Genomic DNA, 23,343 nt, shown 5'->3' on the forward strand with positions numbered 1-23,343 from the left:
TAGTACAGTCCATGCTGTAAAGTGATCTATGCTCTAGTGTAGCATAGCTTTGTATTGACACAGTATAGTACAGTAACAATGTATATTCTTAATTACAGTATAGCCATAGTATATGGTTACTGTATACCAGAGCTGTGGGTACTAACCATGGCAAACTGTATAGCACTGCACAGTGTCACATACAGTGGCCTATAGGGTTGTATAGCATACAATACGGCACAGCACAGCATCGGCATAGCATAACATCTTATAGGATGTTGTAGTATATCAATGTATAGTACTGCATGTCATAGTACTTTATGGCATGGCACAACATAGCATACCATATTATACTGCAATTTATCAAATTATAGTGTGATATAGCGTTGCAGAAGATTGTATATTATAGCAAAGCATGTTGTGGTTTAGCATAACTAATTATAATGTAGTATTTCATAGCATAGTATAGTGCATTTTATAAGATTCACTGTCATTACTGTAGTGTGCTGTACTGTACTGTACCACAGTTTACTGCATTATACTGTACTGTACTACAGTGCAGTGTACTGTTCCTTACTGGCCTGTACTCTGATCAGAACACACTGTACCCCTAAATCAGAGTATTAAGGCTGTTTGTCAACACACTGTAGCTCCCTCAGTTACATGAACACACTCAGGGTTTGTGATACTTCACTGTAGCAGGACATGACGTCCACACACACTGCAGTGTTTGATGAGGAGCTCTGAGCGCTGTGTACAGTAGAAAACACACTCTGTAGCGTGTGTGTGTGTGTGTGTGACACAGGCAGGCCTCTGACCGCTGAAGCAGCACAGCTGTTTTCCCTCAGCGGCTCTTTCTCCTTCTGCTGCTGGGGAGTTTGTTCCCCTCCATTGATCAGCTCTCAAGTTGTTTGTTTCACCGCCTGTTTTCCTGCTTAGCCATTAAAAACTTTAAACGGAAGGCAATTAATATCAAATCATTAGGGAGGAACAGGACTGAACTGAAATTAATTAAATAAAGCAGTGCTGCCAAGACAAACCCAAGTGCAGTTTAGAGTATTAATTGAATAAATTCTCTGTAATTCCATTAAACAGTGTAACTACATTTTATTTTTCAGTTTTCCATAACTTTCCCACAATCCTTTCCTTTTCAAAACTACATGCTTTTTCCTGAACTTAAACTTCTATATTTGAGTGTGGCCATCTGCTTTATTTAGCTGGAATTATTCAACACTGTATGTATGAAACCTGCAGGGACAGTGATTTGATATGTGCATCAAATAAACTCACCACGACAGGCTCTTTCAGCATCGTTTATTCTGTGCATCTTTTCACTTTGCTTCAGTAAATTCAGATATACAGCTCTGCACGCTGCCACCGGAAAACACAGTAAGACCTCATGAAAAGCAGCGGTGACCAAACACACACCTAAAGCATTCACTGTTGCATTTTTGTACAAATTCACGGGACATTTTGCTGCGGATGGAAAGTGCGGCAGTTGTGAATTGTTGTATTTATCCAGGCTGCACATCTCCTTTAACCATATTTCATTTTTTTAAAAACAGAGACAGAGAATCCAACTTCTTTTTCATGAGGTCTTAAACTCATTTTTTCCTTTTCACAGTTCATGTTATGTTTCGATCCCTTCCCCCCCCATATTTGTCTGTGCCATTCTCTCTGCAGATGCGATTTTACATTTTTTTTTCTATTGCTCTCAAGAGTTTACTTCAAGCAGCTTTTGTACACAGTAACGTGAGGATGATGTGGTGAGTGATTTACTTACAGTATATTGTACATTTTTGCAGTTGCTTTGCTTTGTTTCTCTTTCACATTAAAGGAACAGCTCAACAGTTTTAGTGCGTCTCTTCACCGGGAGCTTGGGCTGCACTCTGAGGCTGAACGTGCCTCTTGTTTTCATGGATGTTGAAATTATCTGGTGCTGCTCAACGAGCGTCCGATGAAGAGAAACGAGCGGCTACAACTGAAAATGTTCCTTTAGTTGACCGGCTATTCATTAAGCAGACATTCATTTTAGTAAAAGATGTGTGGGTTTCAATACTCTGAGAGGTGACGTGGTAAACTGATGATTCATCGCAATCCGTCAACACGCACACACACACACACACACACGCACACACACACACAAGCGGCAGCACATGTACATGCACACCTGCAAACAAACTCAAAATTAAATGAGTTTCCTTTCTCAGGTCCACTCCCTGTTAAGATGTGCTGTACATTTCCTCTAACGAGAAAACTAATTAACAAGAAACTAATATCGAAAGCTTTTCAGATGATCCACAAGTCAGTTCCACTTCAAATTAAAGAGTTCTGGAAGCGGGATTTCCGCTGGAATCCGTGAAACTGAAACCATTTTTCGTCAGTGCTGCTACTGCTAGTTGTGCTGCTACGACACCTTACAATGCTGAAATGATCAAACTAATCATACGACGACTTCCACACTGAATGAATCAGGTTAATTACAAGTAAAGAGCATTCATCAACAGGAGACTAACAGCATTAGTTAGCACAGCATTGGATACAGCCTCATCATTATGTACATAAGATAATATATTGACATTTACAAACTGTACATTTTTTTCAAAGGTTTCGTAAAATAGTGTTTTGGGTTTTTTTTTTAGTAAAAGAAAAAAAAATTGAACACTATTTATCCTGTTCCGTCTCAAAATCGAGTCCTTTCAGACAGTTCTGTCACTTCTCATCTTTACTGTCTGCATCACAGTGGTAGAAGTGTGTGAAATGGGTCACGTGATTTCAAGGGAAATGAGTTTGTAAGTCATGCATTTGAACTAGCATGGCTAACGGATGCTAACGGGGTGCCTGACTAATGATCAGTGGCAAAGGCTCGGAACAAAAATCCAGACAAAATGTGAGTTGGCTTCATATGTTTCAAGTCAAAATTTAAATTAATTAAAAAAATAAAAAAAAATAAAAACTCACTTTGACAGATAAATGTGACCAGAATTATGAGTGATAAATAGATTTTTGGTTGACTGGTCCGTCACATGGGGGCCAGTTTTTACAGGCTGGATTTACACACACCACAATAACTTTGACATTTCAGCTGGACAATCTGTGGCACGGATCTGGTTTCAGTGTTTTGGGGATCAGAAGAGGCTCAGATCACAGAGCTGACACATGGCTGACTGAGCCCTTACTTCATGTTCACATCATTACTTGTATTTCTAGTTAGAGTCTTCTCAGAGAAGAAGAATAAGTGAAGACAGTCTGCCCGCCTGTCTTTGTAAGCAGCAAAATTTAATGATGTTTTAGGCACACGATCCAACTAATCTACCTGTTCTATCTCCTTTGTTTCCACTTCAGCACATAAATAAACTCAAAAATACAATTAAACTCTTGAGAAACCAAAAAGTAGGCCTACTGCATGTCTTGCCAGATAGCGGGATATTTTTCAGCATCAGCAGCACAAACTTTGACTTATGTTACTGTTAAAATTGTCTCCTATTTAGCGTGAGTATTTTTCAGAAAAAGCACTACCGCCCCCTGCAGGCAGCTGCTCAGACATGCATGGCTACAGGCAGCCTAGTAAATATCTATTAGGTTTTATTGGCTGCCACACAGACGCTGTGTATGCAGACGAAAAGAGAAAACAGATGCAGCTCAGGAGAAATTTGGCTCTAAAGGTGTACATATTTCCATATAAAACCTATAAAATACAAAATATAAAAACACTTTCAACATTTTTAAATCTCTCTGAGTGCAGAGGTTTCAAAATGCCCTTAGACCTTAACAGTCTGAACAGGGTTGGCCTTGAACGCATCACCTCCATACTCTCACGCAAACACTCAACACGCCGAGACACTGAGTCTTCATGCTTCTGGTCTGTCTTTCCTCAGACAACCTCAGAGTACAACCAGGACTTGAACCCACAACCTCCATGCCTCTGCACTTTCCTCTCTGCTGACTTCTCAGACGTCTATGGAAATATCCTCTCAACGCACAAGCAGAGATGCAGCTCGAACCTGCAACCTTAACTCCTGCCTGCAGCTGCTGAACCGAGTGAACCTCAGACTCTCCTCCTTCAGTATCTCTGAGCTTTCCTTTAGAAACTGACTCCGACATGTCAAAAGCAAAGAGCCGAGTTCTGACCAAAAACTCTCCGTATCTGTGCAGCCTCTTCCTGCGGTGAGCGGCAGCTTCCACAGCTGCAGAGCTTTGTTCTCCCCGAGATTTCCTGTTTCCACGAGATGAAACAAACAATCTAAATCAAGATCAGAAATGGGACTTGAACCTGCAGACGGCACATTCTCTGGGAGATTTCTTTTCTATTCGTTCTCTTAAAATAAAACCAGACATTAACCTTCAGCATCAAGGAGTGCATTAAAGCTCCTGTTTGCATTTTTCCTCTGAGCACCGACTTTGAAAAAACACTGGTATCTTCTCTTGGTATCTTGTATCAAAGTCACAAACTCAACAAGTTTGTGTAGGTGCTCACTGCAATTAACAAATGACTTCTTCTTCTCCTGTGTTCTGCCGATTATTTCAATTAAGAAAGTATCAAGGACCCAAAACAACTACAGCTTCCCTGTCTTAACTTCCAGCCAGTCTGATCTAGTGACTGCACCATCAGTGTAAAGTAAAGCTCTGAGAGGCAGACATCCTGCACAGTCACATTTTAATGCAACATGCTAACCTGTACTGTGACATGCAAAAATACAATATACCATAACAGACTACACTATCAGGTCCTACACTACGAGCTATAGCAGCTAATGTTGTCCAACCTGTGACTCAAACACTTTACAACATAAACAAACGACACATGCCTCATCACTGAATGCTTACATACGTTATTTACACTGTCAAATAAATGTATTATGCAGATATTTCATAGTAAAAAATTCTAAAGATAATACAAAATAGGACGTGACGTCTTAACGTTAGGTAAATATTAAAGACAGCTGTCCCACTTTTTCAAAAGCCAAGCGAACACACCAGCAACTAGAAGAGTGCACCCCTTTCCCCCCCTACTGGGAGAAGGGAAAACACAGAGGCACTGCCTGAGTATCTCCCCTTCTCCGGTGCTTCTTTTTCAAAGGTTCTGAATCACCGCAACCACGAGACGTCCTGGATCATGCAGTCATAACTGAGCTCAAAACATATTAGGCTGCTGAGCCCAGGAGAACACGAGGTTATCTGCAGACAGATACTCACGACCAAACGCGACATCGCCAGAGGTAACGACAACAAACAGCAACAGCTTTTCAGAGAATCAGGGCGAAAAAGCAACAGCTTCCAAAAAGGTAATGAAATGAGTTAAAACAGCTTGTGTGTGTGTGTGTGTGTGTCTGCCACGTTTGTGCCACTGATATTCTTATTGGGCAGGCCTACAGCTGACATGAGTGTGTGTGTGTGTGTGTGTGTGTTGCTGTTTGAACATGTTTTTCTCCTACATCTCAAATCCACGTATATAAAACTGAATGTGACCGGCCTCAGTGTCAGATCCTGTAAATCCAGCCTGTGTTCACTGTCATGTGGCGTTCATGTGTGCTAATGTGTAATGAGATATTTGTATTTGGTCTCTTGGACTGCTGGTGTAGACCAAGCCACAGTGTCCACGAGATAAACTCCCACCATGCTTAGCCACCCATTTGTGCCCCTGATATCACTTCAGTTATTCTTTAAATTTTAATTTCAAAACGTTATACATCTATTTTGGAAAAAAGGGCACCTGTCATCCATTGCGAGATATATATGTAATAAAAATAAAGATTACATTCTCTAAAATGCTACTGTTTGTAAATAAAAGGCTCCAGAGCTTCAGTAATAGTCATAATAAGTGAGTATACCTTTCATGCAAGCATCATTTTGTCATTGGAGGTGCCACGTTTTTCAAACAGTGCATATCTCATTTTGAAATTATACTCTTTAGCTAAATATCTCCCTTTATCTAAAAAAATATAACAAAAATAAACCTCGGGCTTTGAATGGTTAGACATCTGTTCCAAAAGTGCACCTTGCTTTACTAAATTTCACATTATGGTTAGTGTAGTTGGGGGCAATTATGATTAAATAAACAAAGTAATTTGTTTCTTGCTTGCAGCAGTTTTCCAGCTATATTACATATGGCATGACTGTAAGCAGCAGAATAAACACAACAAACAATAAATTATAATAATAATAAAAATGGCAACTTTTCAAACTGTTCCTGTGATTACTATCTTAATCACAATGATGTGCAATTCATAAAGTGCAAACTAGTTTTTTTTCCTAACATTTGTGCATCATATTACCTTTCTGTCCACGGGATTGAACGTGTGGTTGCAAGGCAAAACTGTGCAAATGGTTGAATGAACAGCAAAAGTGTGATTTTTTTTTTCCCTAATCCCATCTTAGTTATATAGAGAGAAAACAAACAAAAAAAACAATAAATGCTTACTTCAAAGTGCCATTTTGTTGCACTGTGTGACCTTCACTGAGGCGCAGTAACTCTTCCCATCCAGAGGGGGGCAGCAGTGATACATCAAGTGAATCACTGTTGTCCTTTAATGCAGCTAAAACACCTCACCAGTGACCTCAGCGACAATTTGAACATTTTCTAAACAAGCAGTGAAGGCAAGTAAAATGTTTACAGGGAAAGCTACGAGTAAATTTCCTGTTAAATGATGAAAACATGAGAAATCTCCGCTGAATCTCATTTTCTCAGTGAATTTGTGGCTGATTTGAGATGGACAGGGAAGTGGAGGTCAGTGGTGAAGGACTTTAACATCGGCTGTTTTCACGTCGGTTTCTAACTCAGACCAGAGAAACTCAGTTGTGCCTAAACTCTGTTGTTTTTAAACCGTTTTTAGGCTCCAACAATGTAAACAGCGGTACGGGAGTGAAGAGCGGAGGTTTTACGCTGCGCTAGGGTTTCCTCCAGGTCAGAGGAGGGACGGTGTTGTTGGTGTCGCTGTAAGATTCGGCGCTGTCCGAGTCGGCGGGCAGAGCCGGCTTCTTCCTGTCCTTCTCCTCGCTGTCCGAGTCCTCCACCGTTAGAGTGATGAGGGACGAGGACTTCCTGTAAGAGAAGAAGAAAAACAGAGAGGCTGCTGCATCTCAACTTTGGCTGTGCCATTACCGTCAAAATGTAAAATCCTTTCCTTCACTTCCTCCTTTCCTTCTCTCCTTCTCTAGCTCCTTACTTCCTTCCACAGCTCCTCTTTTCCTTCCCCATCTCCTCCTTTCGTTCTCTGCCCCCTTCTTTCCTTCTCTACCTCCTCCTTTTCTTCACTACTTCCTTCTTTCCTGCCCTTCCTCCTCCTTTCTTTTCTACCTCCTTTCCTTCACTACCTCCTCCTTTCCTTCTCTACCTGCTCCTTTCCTTCACTACCTGCTCCTTTCCTTCTCTACCTCCTCCTTTCCTTCTATACCTCCTCCTTTCCTTCACTACGTGCTCCTTTCCTTCTCTACCTCATCCTTTTCTTTTCTACCTCCTTTCCTTCTCTACCTCCTCCTTTCCTTCACTACGTGCTCCTTTCCTTCTCTACCTCCTCCTTTTCTTTTCTACCTCCTTTCCTTCTCTACCTCCTCCTTTTCTTTTCTACCTCCTTTCCTTCTCTACCTCCTCCTTTCCTTCACTACGTGCTCCTTTCCTTCTCTACCTCCTCCTTTTCTTTTCTACCTCCTTTCCTTCTCTACCTCCTCCTTTCCTTCTCTACCTCCTCCCTTCCTTCACTACTTCCTCCTTTCCTTCTCTACCTCCTCCTTTCCTTCTCTACCTTATTTGTTAGTTTTGATTTTCCTGTATTTTTGTTATTTTATTTCTGCTCGACGTCATTGTAAATGAGGGCTTTGTCCCTAATGATTTTTAACTTTATATAAATACATTAATCTACCTCCTCCTTTCCTTCCCTACCGCCTCCTTTCTTTCTCCACTTCCTTCTTTCCTTCTCTGCCTCCTCGGTCTCAGTATCTTTGTTGAAGTGTCCCCACATGCCACGCCCTCGACTGCATACAAGCCCCACCCATCTGCATTTTAACATGACATCAGCAAACAAATAACAGGCAAGACGGACAAGATTATTTGCTTGGAAGATCACGTGTATGTGTGTGTGTGTGTGTGTGTGTGTGTGTGAGACCTGTCTCCGCTCTGTGTGATGAGCCTCCTGCAGGTCTCCATCTGGACGTCCAGGCCTCTCTTCATCGAACACATCTCCATGTACTCATGCAGGTGACGGTTCATGTCGCTCTTCGCTGTGGCGAGCTCCAGCTGAGGCACATCACCATTACAGTTAGTACTGTCATTACTACTGTTAGTAGTAAGAGTAGTAGTAGTATCACCACTACTACAACCAGCGCTATGACTATTACTGCAGGGATACAATTACTACTTTTAATACAAATATGATTACCACGACTGCTAGCACTACTATTCTACAAGTCATACTACTACACCTAGTACTGCTATTATTACCGTGTCTGCTACTAGCACAGCCACAGCCACTAGTGGGGTTTCTATGCACTTGTTTTTAGGCAAATTGTGAATTTGCATATAAGACAACACAAATGGAAACATGAATTTTGCTAAAAAGTGAAGCTGTTTTTGTTTAATGACAACAAACATGGTGGCAGAGGGGATGACATGTTCTGTGTGGATGGACAATGTGGCCTTTTTAAATTATGTGTGCATTGTCTAGCTGATGGAAAGGCGTACGGATTCAAATTTCCCTTTGCTAAATTTTGGAAAATGCACAAGAGAAATGCACACTGAGCTAATGAGCAACAAAGAAATGCACAGTGCGTCTCACTCACTCACACACACACACACACACATGCACACACGCACACTCACACACACGCACACGCCCAGTCTCACCTCTATCTGGTCGATGGTGTCCTGGTATTCCTTCTCTCTGGATTTGAACATAGATTCTGTGTCTTTAATCACTTTCTCTATGGACTCTTCCTGCTGCTGCAGCTGCACAGTGTGTGTGTGTGTGTGTGTGCGTGTGTGTGTGTAAGATGGGGGAGAAACAAACAGAAAGAAGATAATATTGACATAAAGTTACTAAAGTTATTATATTAAATATCAACACACTGTAGTAATTATACTGCTTTACTAAAACATGCACAGTATCAATATATTAATAGTTATAGGCAGTACAGAGTATTACTAATGTGAAATCAGTACATTCTGGATATTTATTCTATGTAATTAAACAAAACAATAACAATAACTATACTGAACAACAAATACAACAAATACTACATTGTCATATCTCAGTGGGCAGGGCCAAAGATCTGAAGGCAGGTGTTTTTCTAAAATCAAACCACAAAGAAGGAACTCAGAATTTAGAATATAACTGTGAGTATAAATAAATATAAAAGAACTATAAAAGAAAGTGAAAGTGTTTTTCATTTATTTATCACCTTAGCATTATCTTGGAAAGTCAGCTGACTGATCACCGTCTTAGTCGCTCCTGGCTTCCCTACAGCTGCCCTCTCCTCTTTACTAAGCAGGTGTTTAGTTGGCTTAGCTGGTTAAATGCAGCTTACCAGGACAGCCACACAAATACTGTGTGTGTATGTTTACGTGTGTGTGTGTGTGTGTGTGTGTGTGTGTGTGTGTTTGACGGTTAACTGCCTAATCACGCTGGCCTTGCAAACAAAGTGTCAGGATGGTTAAATGTCATAAGAGTCTAAAAACAGCAGCAGGTCAGGTCAGCCAAGTAGGCCAGCCTGAAACCGCAGAGCTTCGACACAAAAGATTTTCCTGACAGGAGAAAGTGGATCTTCATGTGGAGAGACGGGGAAACTCTGCTGACGGACTGCTGCCGGATTTCTTGACCCGGCACTTCCCCGTAATTCACGACCTAAAGACGCGTCGCAGAGGAATCATGACGGTTTGATGCTTTACTTTAAAAAGACGCTTTATAAATGGAAGTGATAGAATCCACTGGAATATTTGGACTGGATTCCACACAAGAATGGATGAATATTATTATGATATTTTATCGGTCCTCAAAAACCCAAAATGATCAAACCCTAATGCTGCAAACTTTTATGTACGTCCCAGTGTGTGTGTGTGTGTGTGTGTGTGTGTGTACCTCTCCCTGTGTTTCCACTCCCAGTGTGTATCCAGGAAAATCCTCCCAGAGCAGAAGTGTTTCCTCTGTCTCCTCCCAGGCCAAACTGTCGCAGTCATCCTCAAACTCACACTCTCGCCTGGACACACACACACATGAGTGAGTGAATAAGTGAATATGTTTATTTTCGATCACAGCAGCACAACAAATTAAACATAATTAAAGAATTAAAGAGAATGAATATGGCTGGTCGAAAAGGGTTTTTGGCTGAAGCAAAAGCTTATCGCTGCCGACCCCTTGCAATCAATTTCATTTCTGTTTCATCCCGAAATCCTTAATAACAATAAGCAAACAAAACACAGATAAGATAATAATTCTACTGTTTACATATACATACATGCATAAGTGTGTACCTGAATGCACATATATACATACAGTACATGCTAGCTGTCATACAAGAAGCGTACATACCGACATACATACTCTTTTTTTTTTTTTTTTTGTTATGCAACCAGTATCCAAAACACTCACTAAACAAAAGGCCAAAACTCTCATTTTTTTCAAAGAATAAATTATAAGGCATCTGTAATTTTTTATGATTTTGATCATTTGCTGTTATCAGCATTTTCTATTTTATATTTACATGCACACACACACGTTATACAGCTTTCAACACATTTTTAAATGCATGATTTAACATCAGTTAATTACAGAGCACTTCAGACCAAAAAATGGGCACTTTCATTCTCTCTTTCTTTTTCTGTTTCTCTTTCTCTTTCTGTCTGTCTGTCTGTCTCTCTCTCTCTCTCTCTCAAACACACACACACACACCATGATACATACAGCTGGTTCAGCATCCTCTGCATCTCCTCGTTGATCTGATTGGCTGACGTGCTGCAGGACTCCTCGTCTTTAGCCCCGCCTCCCTCGCTCTCAGACATGCTGATTGGCTCGTCTGCGTCCCCGCCCTTCCCTGGTTGGGCATTCTGCTTCCTGGGCCGGCGTGTCAGGGTGGAAGGGGGCGTGGCTACCTGCTGGGAGGGACCAGAGTAATTTAAGGAGAAGAAGTCAAGGATTTCTTAAAAAAACAACAACAACAACAACAAAAAAAAGCTTTTAAAGGGAAGGTTCACTAAAACCATTTCCTCTAAGGAGCATGAAGAAGTGAAAAATGACAAGAACACACACACACACACACACACACACACACACACACGCAGACATACCTGGAAGATGTGTATCATGTCCTCACAGTTCCTCTGCTGGGCGACGTCGCAGAGTCGGGCGGTGATGTCGATACGACGGCAGATATCCATGTCCACCTTCATCGCCTTTTCCTGGATCTTACTGTCCAACTCTGACAGGTTCTGATAGATGGATAGGAAAATAGATAGATAGATAAATACACTTTTGTTTCTAAAGTGTGAAGGGAAAAAGGTTTTTAAAGTTTTCAGTTCTTTCATTTTAATTCTTTAATTAATGTCTGTTTTTCATTTATTCAAATCCATTTCTATTTCAAATTCACTCATTTAAATCTTTATAAATTATGCGTTATTTTTTTTATTCATTCAGTAAAATGATGTTTTGTTTTTGTTTGTTTATTCAAAATTTGTGGCCTGATTTAATGGTGGGTGCGTACAGCAGGAAGCGGGTGCAGTCAGCGTGCACTGTAACAGATGATGATCAAGATGGCTGAAGTAAGGAGCTGCTGAGTCACAACAGCAAACAGAAAACAGGTTGGAAACGCTGCCATCACAGCTTGTAAACTGAGATTTGTAATAAGAAACATGAACGTAAAACACTTCTGAATAAACAGAAAAAATAATTTGAATGAAAACCAGACAGAAAATAATCTTTTTCACTCTTTTTGTTTTTGTTTTTGTTTTTCTTTCAAAATAAAGGCACAGAAGTATTGTCTTTGATGTAAAGGTCAGACAGGCTCACGTTGCTCATGAGGCCTTTGAAGAGAACAAGCTCCGCCTTCAGCTGCTTGACCCTGAGAGCCAGCTCGTCCTGACACACCTCGCTCTCCTGCAGGTCCTGCATACACACACACACACACACACACACACACACACACACGCAAACAGAAATGAGCATGCATAACACAAAGGCACACACAGCATGAAGCAATACATTATTGATCAGGCTTTCAGATAATTAATATTACAGTGACTCTGCAGATGCAAGTCACTGTGCAGTCGGCTTCCCATCAGCACGCTTATAAATTACTTTTTACATCCTTTATCATTCACAAAGACTTTTTTTTTATTAATGCTGGCAGTTGTTGCTATGGACTACGGCAGTAATATCACTTTCTTCATATGCAAGCACACTTTGTTAAATTACTTTTTTTGAAGGAGGGGCAGTTTTAACATAATTGTTGGATTTAAAATGTACTTAATCAGATTTAATAGCGGATGCAGATTTAATAGCATTACATTATATTGATATTGTGAGTTTTGAAGAGTGTGAAGAAAATAACACCCAATATTCTGAGGTAAATCACAGAAGAAGAGGATTTGCGTGAAGGTGGTGAAATGTAGTTAAAGGTCAAAGGAGAAAAGGCTGTTTGGATTAGTAATGGGATGACATATCAAAATGTAATTTAATATAAAAACAAGGCCAGTGTGACAACAGTGAAGCAGCAGGTTATGTGCTTTTGTGTTCAGGTTGTAAAAATGTCACTTTACCTCCTCCAGCTCAGCCATTTTCTCCTGCAGGTCCATTCTGGCTGTGTACTCCTCTTCCCATCTGCACACACACACACACACACACACACACACACACACACACACACACACCATGGACACACATAAAAGGATGGTTTAGTGACACTTCACTAGGAATGTTGAGTGCCTTGCTCAACAGCTTAAGGAGAAGAGAGAGAGAGTGATCCAGGGGTTCAAACTGCCAACCTACTTCCTTTAGCTTCCTTTAGATTCCTGTAGCTACTGTTGGTGCTTTCATAAGATATTTACGCACAAGAGGTTTCTGAGAAACATTAATAATATGGGTGAGATGACCAAGCAGGTAAAAACAAACAGCACCACAGCAGTCTCATAAATTCAGAATATGGCATCCTTTTACCGTAAAACCAGGAAAACACAACAATTATGCCATATCACCATATTGCGATGTACAAAATCCCAGGTGACACCTCATCTTACATCACAGTATTGATATAATATTGATATAGCACCCATCCCTACCCTAACGTCGAGACTGTGCTTCGTTTGTGCTGTGTTCCACACGGCTGCTCATATCTGAATTTTTTTTTAAAGGTTATTCAGTGTTTCCCACAGACCAGCAGCAATTTGTGGTGCACAGTGCACAGAGTAGCAATGGCAGAGGAACATCGCACCTGCTTTTGTTTCAAAACACAAAAAAGTTTTGACTGAATTGAGGCATCTCCCAAAATACCCACTGGGATTAAAAGGGTGAGGGCTCTCTGCCCTGCTGCAGGAGTTTGAAAAGTGCTGGGATTTGCAGAAACAAGAGAGAGAAAAAGAGGTAGACAGATAGGCAGTGCCAGGTCAAGAATGTCACATTTCACCATGTAAATGAAAATATATATTTCAGAATAGCCATAAATTGCATGAATTAAAAATAAAACTGGACTAAAGTCTACTAAATGGCTTGCAGTAATTTACAAGTACTGTTCTTTATTTACAAATTAAGATTCTTTATTTCCATTGTTGTGTCTTGTTGTCCTCCGTGCTAAACATTATTTTATTCTATTAAAATTATAATTGTAATATTACTTTATTTTATTTTTTTTTATTATTTTATTTTATTTTAATATTTTTTATTTTAATATTTTTATATATTTTATTTATTCTATCCTATTGTTTTATTTTATTATTATTATTATTATTATTTACTTTATCTGATTTTATTTTAATTGATCTTATCTTATTTTTTCGTGTTATCCTACTGTGTTTTTTTTTTTTTTTTACCTTTTTATTCTGCTTTTGTCGTGTTATTTTGTGGTGTTTTATCTTGCTGTGCAGCACTTTGGAAAACCTTGTGTTTGTTAAATTGTGCTGTATAAATAAAGTGGATTGGATTGGATTGGATAATGTTTCACACAGCTGAGCTGCTACGGTGCCAAAATTATGTCTCAGGTGAATCATGCACAGTTTACTTATTGTCATGATGACAAAGCTGCCAAACAGACGGGAGCGTTCAAATGTAAGGAAACAAAATGAGACAGAAAGATTACAACGGCGAGAGAGTTCTGACGTCATCGACGCTCATCCCTGCTTGTCAGTCGCATCACGTGAGTCTGCAGTGAGCCGGCTGATGTCATCATTTCACCGTTCACTGTTTCCAGGTACACACACACACTGGGGGAAATAACCTTGTAGCAGCTGATAGTGTCATAGCTGCTGAAGAGTGTAATAACTTCACACAGTGTAATAAAATATCTCTCTGTACAGGCTGAAAAAAAAATCACATCACATTATTACATTAGCTGGCATATATCTCTTCATAATGAATGTGACGAGGTTAACTGTTGATGCGATAAACTGCACTGATTCATAATGTACCGGCAATAATAATGTAACATTAGTAACTTGAGTTGTTACATTGTCACACGACATTATTACCTCAAAATGTACCCTCATTTTCAAACTAACAGTCACAAGTTTATGTAATAATGTAATGCAATTTATCATTTTAACAGCTTTCATTATGTTTTAAACCTGTTTAAAGGGATTTTTTTACTACATTTTGACAAACTCTTACATTATTCAGCTTTTATCACGCTCTCGGATTCTACATTGCAGCTGAAAAGACAGTTTTCTCCGCAACGGTTTCGACTGTTTATGGTAATTATACTGATGGCTCCAAATGAACATAGTAATGCGTCACTGATGCTAAATTTCTACACAATATACCCTTAATAAGTTTTTTTTTATTGCTGCAGTAACTTGCATAAAGAAAGAAAGGTAGCACTGATAATAAGCAACCTGGGCGGTCTGTTCTTAACACACACACACACACACACACACACACACACACACACACACACACACACACACACACACACACACACCATGGACACACATAAAAGGATGGTTTAGTGACACTTCACTAGGAATGTTGAGTGCCTTGCTCAACAGCTTAAGGAGAAGAGAGAGAGAGTGATCCTCTCACACAGTATGAGTCATTGCCCCTTGCAGCACATCTATAATAGGAGGTGACGCTGGTAAGGTGAGAGTGTTGACATTTGCCTGTTCTATCAATAGCACAGGGGGCTGTATAGGACTGACAATACATGCATGTGTGTGTGTGTGTGTGTGTGTGAGTGTGTGTGTGTGTGTGTGTGTGAGAAACAGGGGTGGGGATCCTGGTGCTTTTTGGTTTGGCGATGATGACAGTGATGATGTCACTGCTTCTCTAAACCTCATGGGACGAATGAAATGGGACGAGAATTGTGTGTGTGTGTGTGTGTGTCACAGAGATAAGAGAGAGAAAGCGAAAGAAGGGCAGAGATAGAAAGAGAGAAAGAGGCTGAGCGGTTAGTAGGTACAAGAAATAATTTAAGAGTATGACAGAGAGATGGAGAGAGAGAGATGAAGGGGAGGGGACTCAGATGAGACATGAGTGACAAAAAAACAAAGAAAGAAAGAAATAAAATGGTCAGTATGATAGTTGGCATATTGTATATATATATATATATATATATATATATATATATATATATATATAACACACTGTGCCACTGTACAGAATCAGACAGGCCAATAAAGAACAGATGAACTAAAGAAAGAAATACAGAGAGGTTGATTTTTTTTCTTTCTTGTACACATCGGCAACACAGTTTGTTTCGTATACTGATATGCCAATTTACTGGCATATCAGTAATAATGCCAATAAATTACAATGAAGTAACGTGGATAAAAACCTAGAGAGAGAAACTGAGAGAGAATAGATGAAACAGACAGAACAGGACAGAATAATTAGAGAGAGATTATGAAAGGAGGGAGGAAAAGAGACGCTATTGAGAGGAAAGAGAGAGAGAGAGATGAAACATAGAAGACAGAACAGTTAGAGAGGCAAAGAGCAGCTACTGAGAGAGAGAGAGAGAGAGAGAGAGAGAGAGAGAGAGAGAGAGAGAGAGAGAGAGAGAGAGAGAGAGAGACGGCCGGCTGGGTGACATCACTGCTTGCGGTCATAGCGTTCGTTCAGTTCAGTGCTGCATTGCAGGTACCAAGATGGAAACCAGCATGGAGGAGGAGGAATAGGAGGAAGGAGAATGCGGAGGAGAAGAAAAGGAGGAAAAAGACGGGGAGAAAAAGACAATCCATGGGAGGAAGATGGAGAGAAAACAATCAGAGAGGAGAATGGGATGATACATGAAGGGAGGGAGGATGGAGGGACTTGGGAGGAGGAGGAGAGAGATGCAGACAGGAAAAAGGGAGGGAGAGAGAAGAAAGGAGGACAGGAGGGAGGAGACAAGGAGAAAGGGAGGGAGTAGATGTCAGAGGAAAAACAAGCGCTCCTGCTAACCTCTCCCCAGCCAGCTGTTCCCTCTGGGTTTGAATCAAAGCGTTGATCCACAGAGCTGAACTCGACTCTAATAAACAGGCAGACGAGAAGCGGCGAGGCGTTTAAAGCGTCTGTTTTATCTGAGACGTTCTCCCAAAGTGGTGAGAACACACACACACCAAAATCACCCAGGTGTTCCTGGTACATCACTGGCTCCTGTGTTTCATGCTAACTCTGACACAGCAGGCTCCATGCTAACACCTTGGCATGCAATATGTTAAGACCTGCTAGCATTATAATTCAGAAAATGTGAAGCTACAGCAGCTTTAAGGCTAAATGCTCTTAAATATGAACAGGGAGTTTGGTAAAACTGTTCTCTTTTTCTCTCTTTCTTACGAAAAGCCAATTACAAAATGTATTTAGGTAATGGAACAAAAACCAATATTTATTTGGTATTTAATTGGATAATGCTATTTACCAACTATCTCTCAACATGCTACAGTGTTCCCATGTACCACCGGTGCCATTCTTCAGATGACAAGGATATTTTTTGTATCTACAGTAGGCTATATTCTTCTTAAACTAAATCTCTAAATCTATTATAGTTTTCAAAAGAAATCGCAAATCAAAAGCAATGACAGCGATGCTCAATAAACATCTTTAAATGGTAAACAGCTCCTAAACTACTAGCAGGTCAAAGGAGGAGTTGTTGTTGTGCAGCGGATGTTCTTGCTGCTTCTGAAATGGCTGGAAAATCAATGTGACAGAAGCATTGCCTTGCAGGGGTGCCCTGGCTCAGCAGGCCGAGGCTCCCCACACAGACTGAGCTCAGTGCTTTTTAATACTCCTAACAGCACAAGACTGGGCGTCAGGGTGTGTGACTGTACAGAAGGGGAGCAGGGCACTGCTGAAATAATCAGTATGAGTGCTGCACACAGCTGTTTCCTGAATAATGTCATAGGCTTTTTTTTTGCATGTCATACTAGGGATTGCGCAAATAAACATAAAATCTTAATTTCCAGAGGCCAAATATGGTTTTATTTCAGATATTGCTTCTTATAGGCCGCTATGCCACTCCCATCCCTGCTGAGCTGTTCACTGACACAAGAAGCTCACTGCCTGAACTTCTCCTCCACAAAAAGAAAGGAAAAAAAACACAAACCAAGCCAAGATCTTCAAATCCGAAGACACATTTTTTTTATCCTACATCTGACCAATTAAACAACTTTTACCCGTGTGGATGTAAATGTAAATGTAATGTGCAATGTAAAGAGTTTTCAAGTTAACCCATCATCTGTGCAGTGCTGCTGCTCAGATTTAGTGTGCCATCTTGTTCTGACATGACAATATTGCAACTGCTGTTCTACAGCGTTATTATACCACCCAATCCACAATCACAATAAAGAACCCCCTCAAAGGTTTTATGACTCTTGTAACAATTATCAAATCATGTACACACAGAAAAGTTTTCTTCAAAGCACAATGCATGAAGACAAACAAGAAAGACTGCTAACTAGATTCTGGTTACTTCAGCAATTTGCCAAGACAACCTTTAACATGAGGCAAACTATGAGGCGTTTTATGTGAATTATCAAAAAATGATCAAAATGGCTGGGAGATTTCTCTTTAGCCAATCTGACTGGTTGGCTATTTCAACTCATCGTATAATTCAATATTGAAATGATACATTATCTCATTTTAGACTTATTTTTACCTATACTATCTAATACACACCAAATCTGATATGAGGTGAGTGCGCTGCCTTCTGCTAGTGACTTTTCACAACTGTAATCTGAGAGCCACACGGTGTAAAGCTATACAAACCCCATTAGTCAACCTGACCTGTCCAACAAAATGTCTGCGCCTCTTTGTTACCTCACTCTCTGTCTCTTGTTCTGTGTGTAAAAAAAAGTGCAGATTTTTCCATCTCTGAGAGACAGAAATCATGTTTTTTGTTTGGTTTCTACCTCCTGGCCTGTGTCTGTGTACGTATACCTGCTCAACTTTCACAAGGCCTCACCATGTGGCACCCGACAGAATATATTCAATTTATTTGATCTGATTCAGTTCACATCAATTCAGTTTTGTTGCCCTTGATTCTGCCTCAATAAAATCATGTAAAAGACTGTCTTCCCAGATATCATAGAACAGGATATCTTGCTGCTGCATTAAAAACACAATTTAGCCATCATCTATAGCTTGAACTTTCAAATTCATAGCCATAATAGCCAACAGCTATCTAGACAGCCTCATCTACCGACCTTCCAGCGTTACAGATGTCATGGTCACTGCATACAATAATACATTTCCACTCATTTTTTGTTAATATTTTAGCTCCTTCTTTGTCACTGAAGTGGCTGCATCCATATTTCCGTTAAAAAGAAGGTGAGGAGGCTAACTTAAACTTCAATCAACTAACATCCAACTGTTTTGCACCTAGAGTCAGTCAGTGTTCGTTTAAATTGATCTCAAAACTAGGTGACGTTTCACTTGCCCTTACTTTACTCTTACATCTACACTTTATTACAGAGATGTGGTTTAGTGTTGGTTTACAAAGAGGACAACCTCCACTGCAAGGAGCCCTGTGGTCCAACAAAGGACAGAGTTAGCCTGCATGAGCTAACTGCGGCTATAAGCTGTGATAACATGCCCAGAAATGATCTGGCTGGCTCTATCTACCTGCATGAATCCTTAGAGACATGGCTGGATGCTATTTGCTGTTGTAGCAGCTCAAATTACCAATCTGCATCTCCAGGCCTTGTCCTCCATACAACAGGCCCTGAGGACCTTGGTAACATTATACTGTAGGCAGTGATGCGGAAATAAAACTCTGACCTCCAGTGCTCATTATAAGGAAAAACAACCAATGAGGAAAAATTAGCTAGACTACACCTGATGTTTGGAGCTTTTCCCCTTGACATGCCCTTCAACTTCAGGTGCCTATTTCCCGACATACTAGGGTCTCACCAAAAAAACACTGGTTAGCTGACAGATCAATACTGGCCCTCTTACATACTGGATATCTGCCAGTTAGCATCTTCACCCTCTGATATGGAGGTTCCTCCCTGTCAATAGCTACATTCAAAAGCAAAAACTGCAACAAAGCGTTATTCTCTTTCCACATTGTATTTATTCATGTAATTTGTCAGTCATGTCCTTCGCAAATGAATTCCCTACAGCTAACACTAAAAAAAGTTTCATTTCAGTCGGTTTCACTGGAGAGTTTTGGTGTCCAGTTGCTGTTACAAAATGGTTAATAAACTGAACGCTGGAACAAAACAAATCTACCAGAAACTATGGTAAAGGAGGGATGCAGAAGTCTTTGAGTATTGCTCTATAAAAATCTGCACATTCTTGATTAAACCCTACTATATACTGTCATTTCATGTTAAAAAAGATGGGAAAACACTAATGTGCAAATGCACAGGTGAGTAAACATGAGTTCAAGGTGGGTTCACCTTCACTGCTCTATCCTTACCTTCTCTTGTACTCGTCTCTCTCTCTCTTCACCTTGGCCAGCACGTTGTACAGGGCCCTTATCTCTGGGGTGATGGTGTCGATTTGGACCCCGACACCATCCGGGTGTGTCCAGGAGACCCCGGGCCCGGTGACACACGACTCCCTCCCGGTGCCGAAGCGGCGGGTGTGGTTGTAGGACCAGATCGTCCCGGGCAGGAAGCGGGGCGGAGGAGGGGGGTAGTTGGTGGACGTCCCAGTGTTCCCAGTGTTGGAGTATTTCTCATTGATATTAGTGATGGGTTTGGATGGGTCTGTGGGAGAGAGTGCAGGGCTGATGGACAAGCCGGACATGGTGAGGTTGGAGTTTGAATCCGTGGAGAGTGTAATCGGGTTGAGATTATTTCCCAGAAAGGATTTAGGGTTGTTGGGGTCAAACAGAGATGAAGAGTTCAGGGTGGGAGACAGGAGGCCACCTGACAAGTAAGCTGTGTTATTTGCGTTCTGGAGTGGGATGAGACCCGGCCTGACCGGGATAGGCCCAACAAAACCAGTCTGGACACCCATGTCTTTGGTGAGCGGCTTCTGGTGTCGTCCATCCCCTCCGTTCTCCTCGTTATCCTCCAAAGCCTGCTGGAGCTGCTTCTCCAGAGCCTTGTTCCTGCGCTCCAGCTCATGCACTTTGGCTAAGAAGCAGCGGAATCGCAAGTTCAGGGTCTTTAAGACGCTGATGTTGGAGCCCAGGTCGTTGCGCAGCGCCGTGGCCGCCGGCGGCGCACGGTGCAGGGGACTGTTCAGGTGCAGATAGGCGAGGCCCGATGGTGGCAGGGAGCCTAGGTCAAACCCGGGAGACCCGTCAGAGCCAAACCCGGCATGGTCCCCCAGGAAGTAGCCTGGGTCCGGTATGGAGGAGTCGGTCTGGCCCGTCATTTGGTTGTGGTGCTGCTGCTGGGCCAGGAAGCCACTCTCCCCCAAAACCGGATTCATGCTTGAGTAGGAAAATCTGAAATGCTCGAAATCCGGCATGAACACCGACTTTCTATGTTCTGCTTGGCAGCTAATTCCTTATGTAGAAAATAATTGTCCCGTGACAGAATCCAGGCCCAACTCCTCCTCTCTGCCCCTCTCCTCAGTGGAAACTATTTCAATTGGCAGACAGGCTTTGGAAAAATAGCTACAATAATCCAATAATAAATTTCCTAGAAGGATGCTTCATAAATATAGCAGCAAAATAACAGGTCCCTGTAAGGATGAAATGGAACAGGAATATCAGCATTATGCAACCATGCGATACAGAAATCTGGCCAATTACAATAAGGTCATCATAAACTCAATATTGAGCACCACAGACACTCTGTGAGTCCTTGCAGGAATATTACAGTAATACAGAAGAGACAGTGTGTTAGGGAAATGACAGAGGAGAGCTCAAGGGGAAGCGTGCTGATGAGAAATGGTTAATAATAAGGCTTAAGATAAATGGATGATGGGAAACAGATATCATGCCACATACCTGTGAGGCCCAGGCGCAAATCCAAACTTTGTCATCGGGGTAAATCGAGTTAAATCAGCTGGCGCGGTGTGCCGAGGCAGCGGTGCAGCAAAGAGCAGGATAAACAAGTGAATGACTGCGGCTTTCAGCTACGGTAATACCTGCAGTAGGGGAGCACAGGAAAACCTTGTACTACCGTAGTGCCTGTGGTATAGGTGCACCGGACTGTTTTAAAGTGCCCTTAATGATAATCATAGCAATAAACACAGTGACAATTATGATAACAGTCATAATAATCTTTATTTCTATAGCGCCATTAAAAATACAGCTTTCAAAAGTGCTTTGACAGACGCTACAAAGCAGAATAATCAGGAAGCAAAATACCAACAGAAAGCTGATTAAGTTAATTAAGCAATACTTCAACAGGAAGACTAAAAGGGATAATACATACAGACAAGAAAAGAAAAGAAAAAGACGACATCGCCTAAAGGCATTAAAAAAAAAAAACGGGTTGTAAGAAGTTATTTAAAGGAAGTTGCTGATTCTGCAAGTCTTATCTCCTCGGGTAGGTCTTAATGTAAAAATGTTATGTAAATTTAATGCTAATTTCCTCTTTGATATACATCCCATTACACATTTCCACTTCGACCTGAGGTCTAATCAACGTCGTGGAAGTTTTTCTGCCTTTTCCATGGCATACATGAGACATTATTTCAACTCGTGAGGGTCTAAGGACAGGGGATGTTGTATTTTTCTGTAAAGCCCTTTGGGACAAATTTGTATTTGTGATTCTGGGCTATACAAATAAATAAAATTGAATTGAATTGAATTGTCAGAGCCGCTTGTCTGTAATGTGCCTAATCTTTGCCAGTATAAACGAAAATGACCCCAAGATAATATACAAATAAAGCAAAGGGGGTTGTAAAAGTTAATAAAAATATTAATGAAGAGTAAAGGCTAGATAACTGCTAGCTCGCAAGTTAGTGTGTTCTTATATGGAGAAAAACAAATGTTATGGGAGCCAATCATGTCTAAAAATAATTGTAAAATAACTGTCTTAAATATTAGATGTATAGAGAGTAAAAGCACCGGGTTTGTTCAAAATTATAACGGAAATTTGAAGTTTCTGCATTGAACTTACCTGAACTTGCGCCAACTACCGTTAGAAGGTGGGCCGGAGGGCGACAGGGCGTACTTCGGCGGTGTTCGTGCGCAAGGAAAAATAGAGCTAAAGTTAGTGCCTGTTATTGGCTTCTCGATCTGTTGCACACAAATGTAAAGTGATTTCGCCCTCACAGTGAACACTTCAGATTCATAGGTAGCCTTTAAATCCAAGTGTTTGCATGTCACAACATTATATTCCTGGTTAACTGGTTTATTCTCTACTTTTAGTTCGCATCTCTAATTCCCTAATAAACTGTCGACACCAGTCCTGAACAGTGTTGTTGGTCGAGACAGAGTCTGCTGCTTAAGAACTTTTACCCCTGAGGTTGAGGAAATGTTTAGATTTAGATATGGAAATCAATTTATTTGGTCCAAGCCAGTGCGTTAAACTGGAACTAACTGGGAGGAACCGAAAAGGCACTGAGCTATCAAATTATAAATATATATTTTTTTCATTCATGCTTTTAATCTGATGAAGGGCTTGTTTCATCTGAGAGCCATGGTCAGCAGGGCTAGTTAGATAATCTAGCTACCTTAACATGGTTGGATTTTTTTTTTTTTTAATTTCTATGTATCTATGTATTTGGACTTTTCTGGGCTTTTGCCCTAGTATGGCCCCAAATCACCGTTTACAGCCTCAAAGGGTTTTAAACTCAAGGGCTTATAGCAGAAAAACTCCCAGGTTAAAAAAAAAAAAAAAAAAAAAAA

General features: G+C 40.8%; 1 protein-coding gene across 2 annotated transcripts; it reads right to left on the reverse strand.

The window, feature by feature from the left end:
• Window positions 1-1,278: 1,278 nt before the first annotated feature.
• iffo1a (intermediate filament family orphan 1a) lies at window positions 1,279-21,560 on the reverse strand. Of its 2 annotated transcripts, none has more exons than XM_030064354.1 (10): window positions 21,493-21,560; window positions 20,005-21,224; window positions 12,722-12,782; window positions 11,973-12,068; window positions 11,255-11,395; window positions 10,872-11,059; window positions 10,050-10,167; window positions 8,819-8,920; window positions 8,082-8,212; window positions 1,279-7,021 (listed from the first exon to the last, which is right to left on the reverse strand). In XM_030064354.1, exons 2-10 carry the CDS (start codon window positions 21,006-21,008, stop codon window positions 6,868-6,870), a joined length of 1,995 nt encoding a protein of 664 aa, XP_029920214.1. In that variant the 5' UTR covers window positions 21,009-21,224; window positions 21,493-21,560; the 3' UTR covers window positions 1,279-6,867. The 2 variants fall into 2 exon arrangements, with proteins under 2 accessions (XP_029920214.1, XP_029920213.1); XM_030064353.1 differs by having other exon boundaries at window positions 10,872-11,062.
• Window positions 21,561-23,343: the final 1,783 nt, after the last annotated feature.

This window comes from Myripristis murdjan, chromosome 11 (assembly GCF_902150065.1).
Source record: "Myripristis murdjan chromosome 11, fMyrMur1.1, whole genome shotgun sequence".
NCBI classification, from domain to species: domain Eukaryota; kingdom Metazoa; phylum Chordata; class Actinopteri; order Holocentriformes; family Holocentridae; genus Myripristis; species Myripristis murdjan.

Bases quoted from the DNA above. Each gene is read 5' to 3' on its own strand.
- iffo1a (XM_030064353.1), bottom strand. From the start codon at position 21,008: ATGCCGGATTTCGAGCATTTCAGATTTTCCTACTCAAGCATGAATCCG. The intron at 11,396-11,972 runs GTGAGCCTGTCT...TCCATCTATCAG, and splicing joins TCAAAGGCCTCATGAGCAAC to AACCTGTCAGAGTTGGACAG. The intron at 7,022-8,081 runs GTCTCACACACA...CTTCTCTTACAG, and splicing joins ATCACACAGAGCGGAGACAG to GAAGTCCTCGTCCCTCATCA.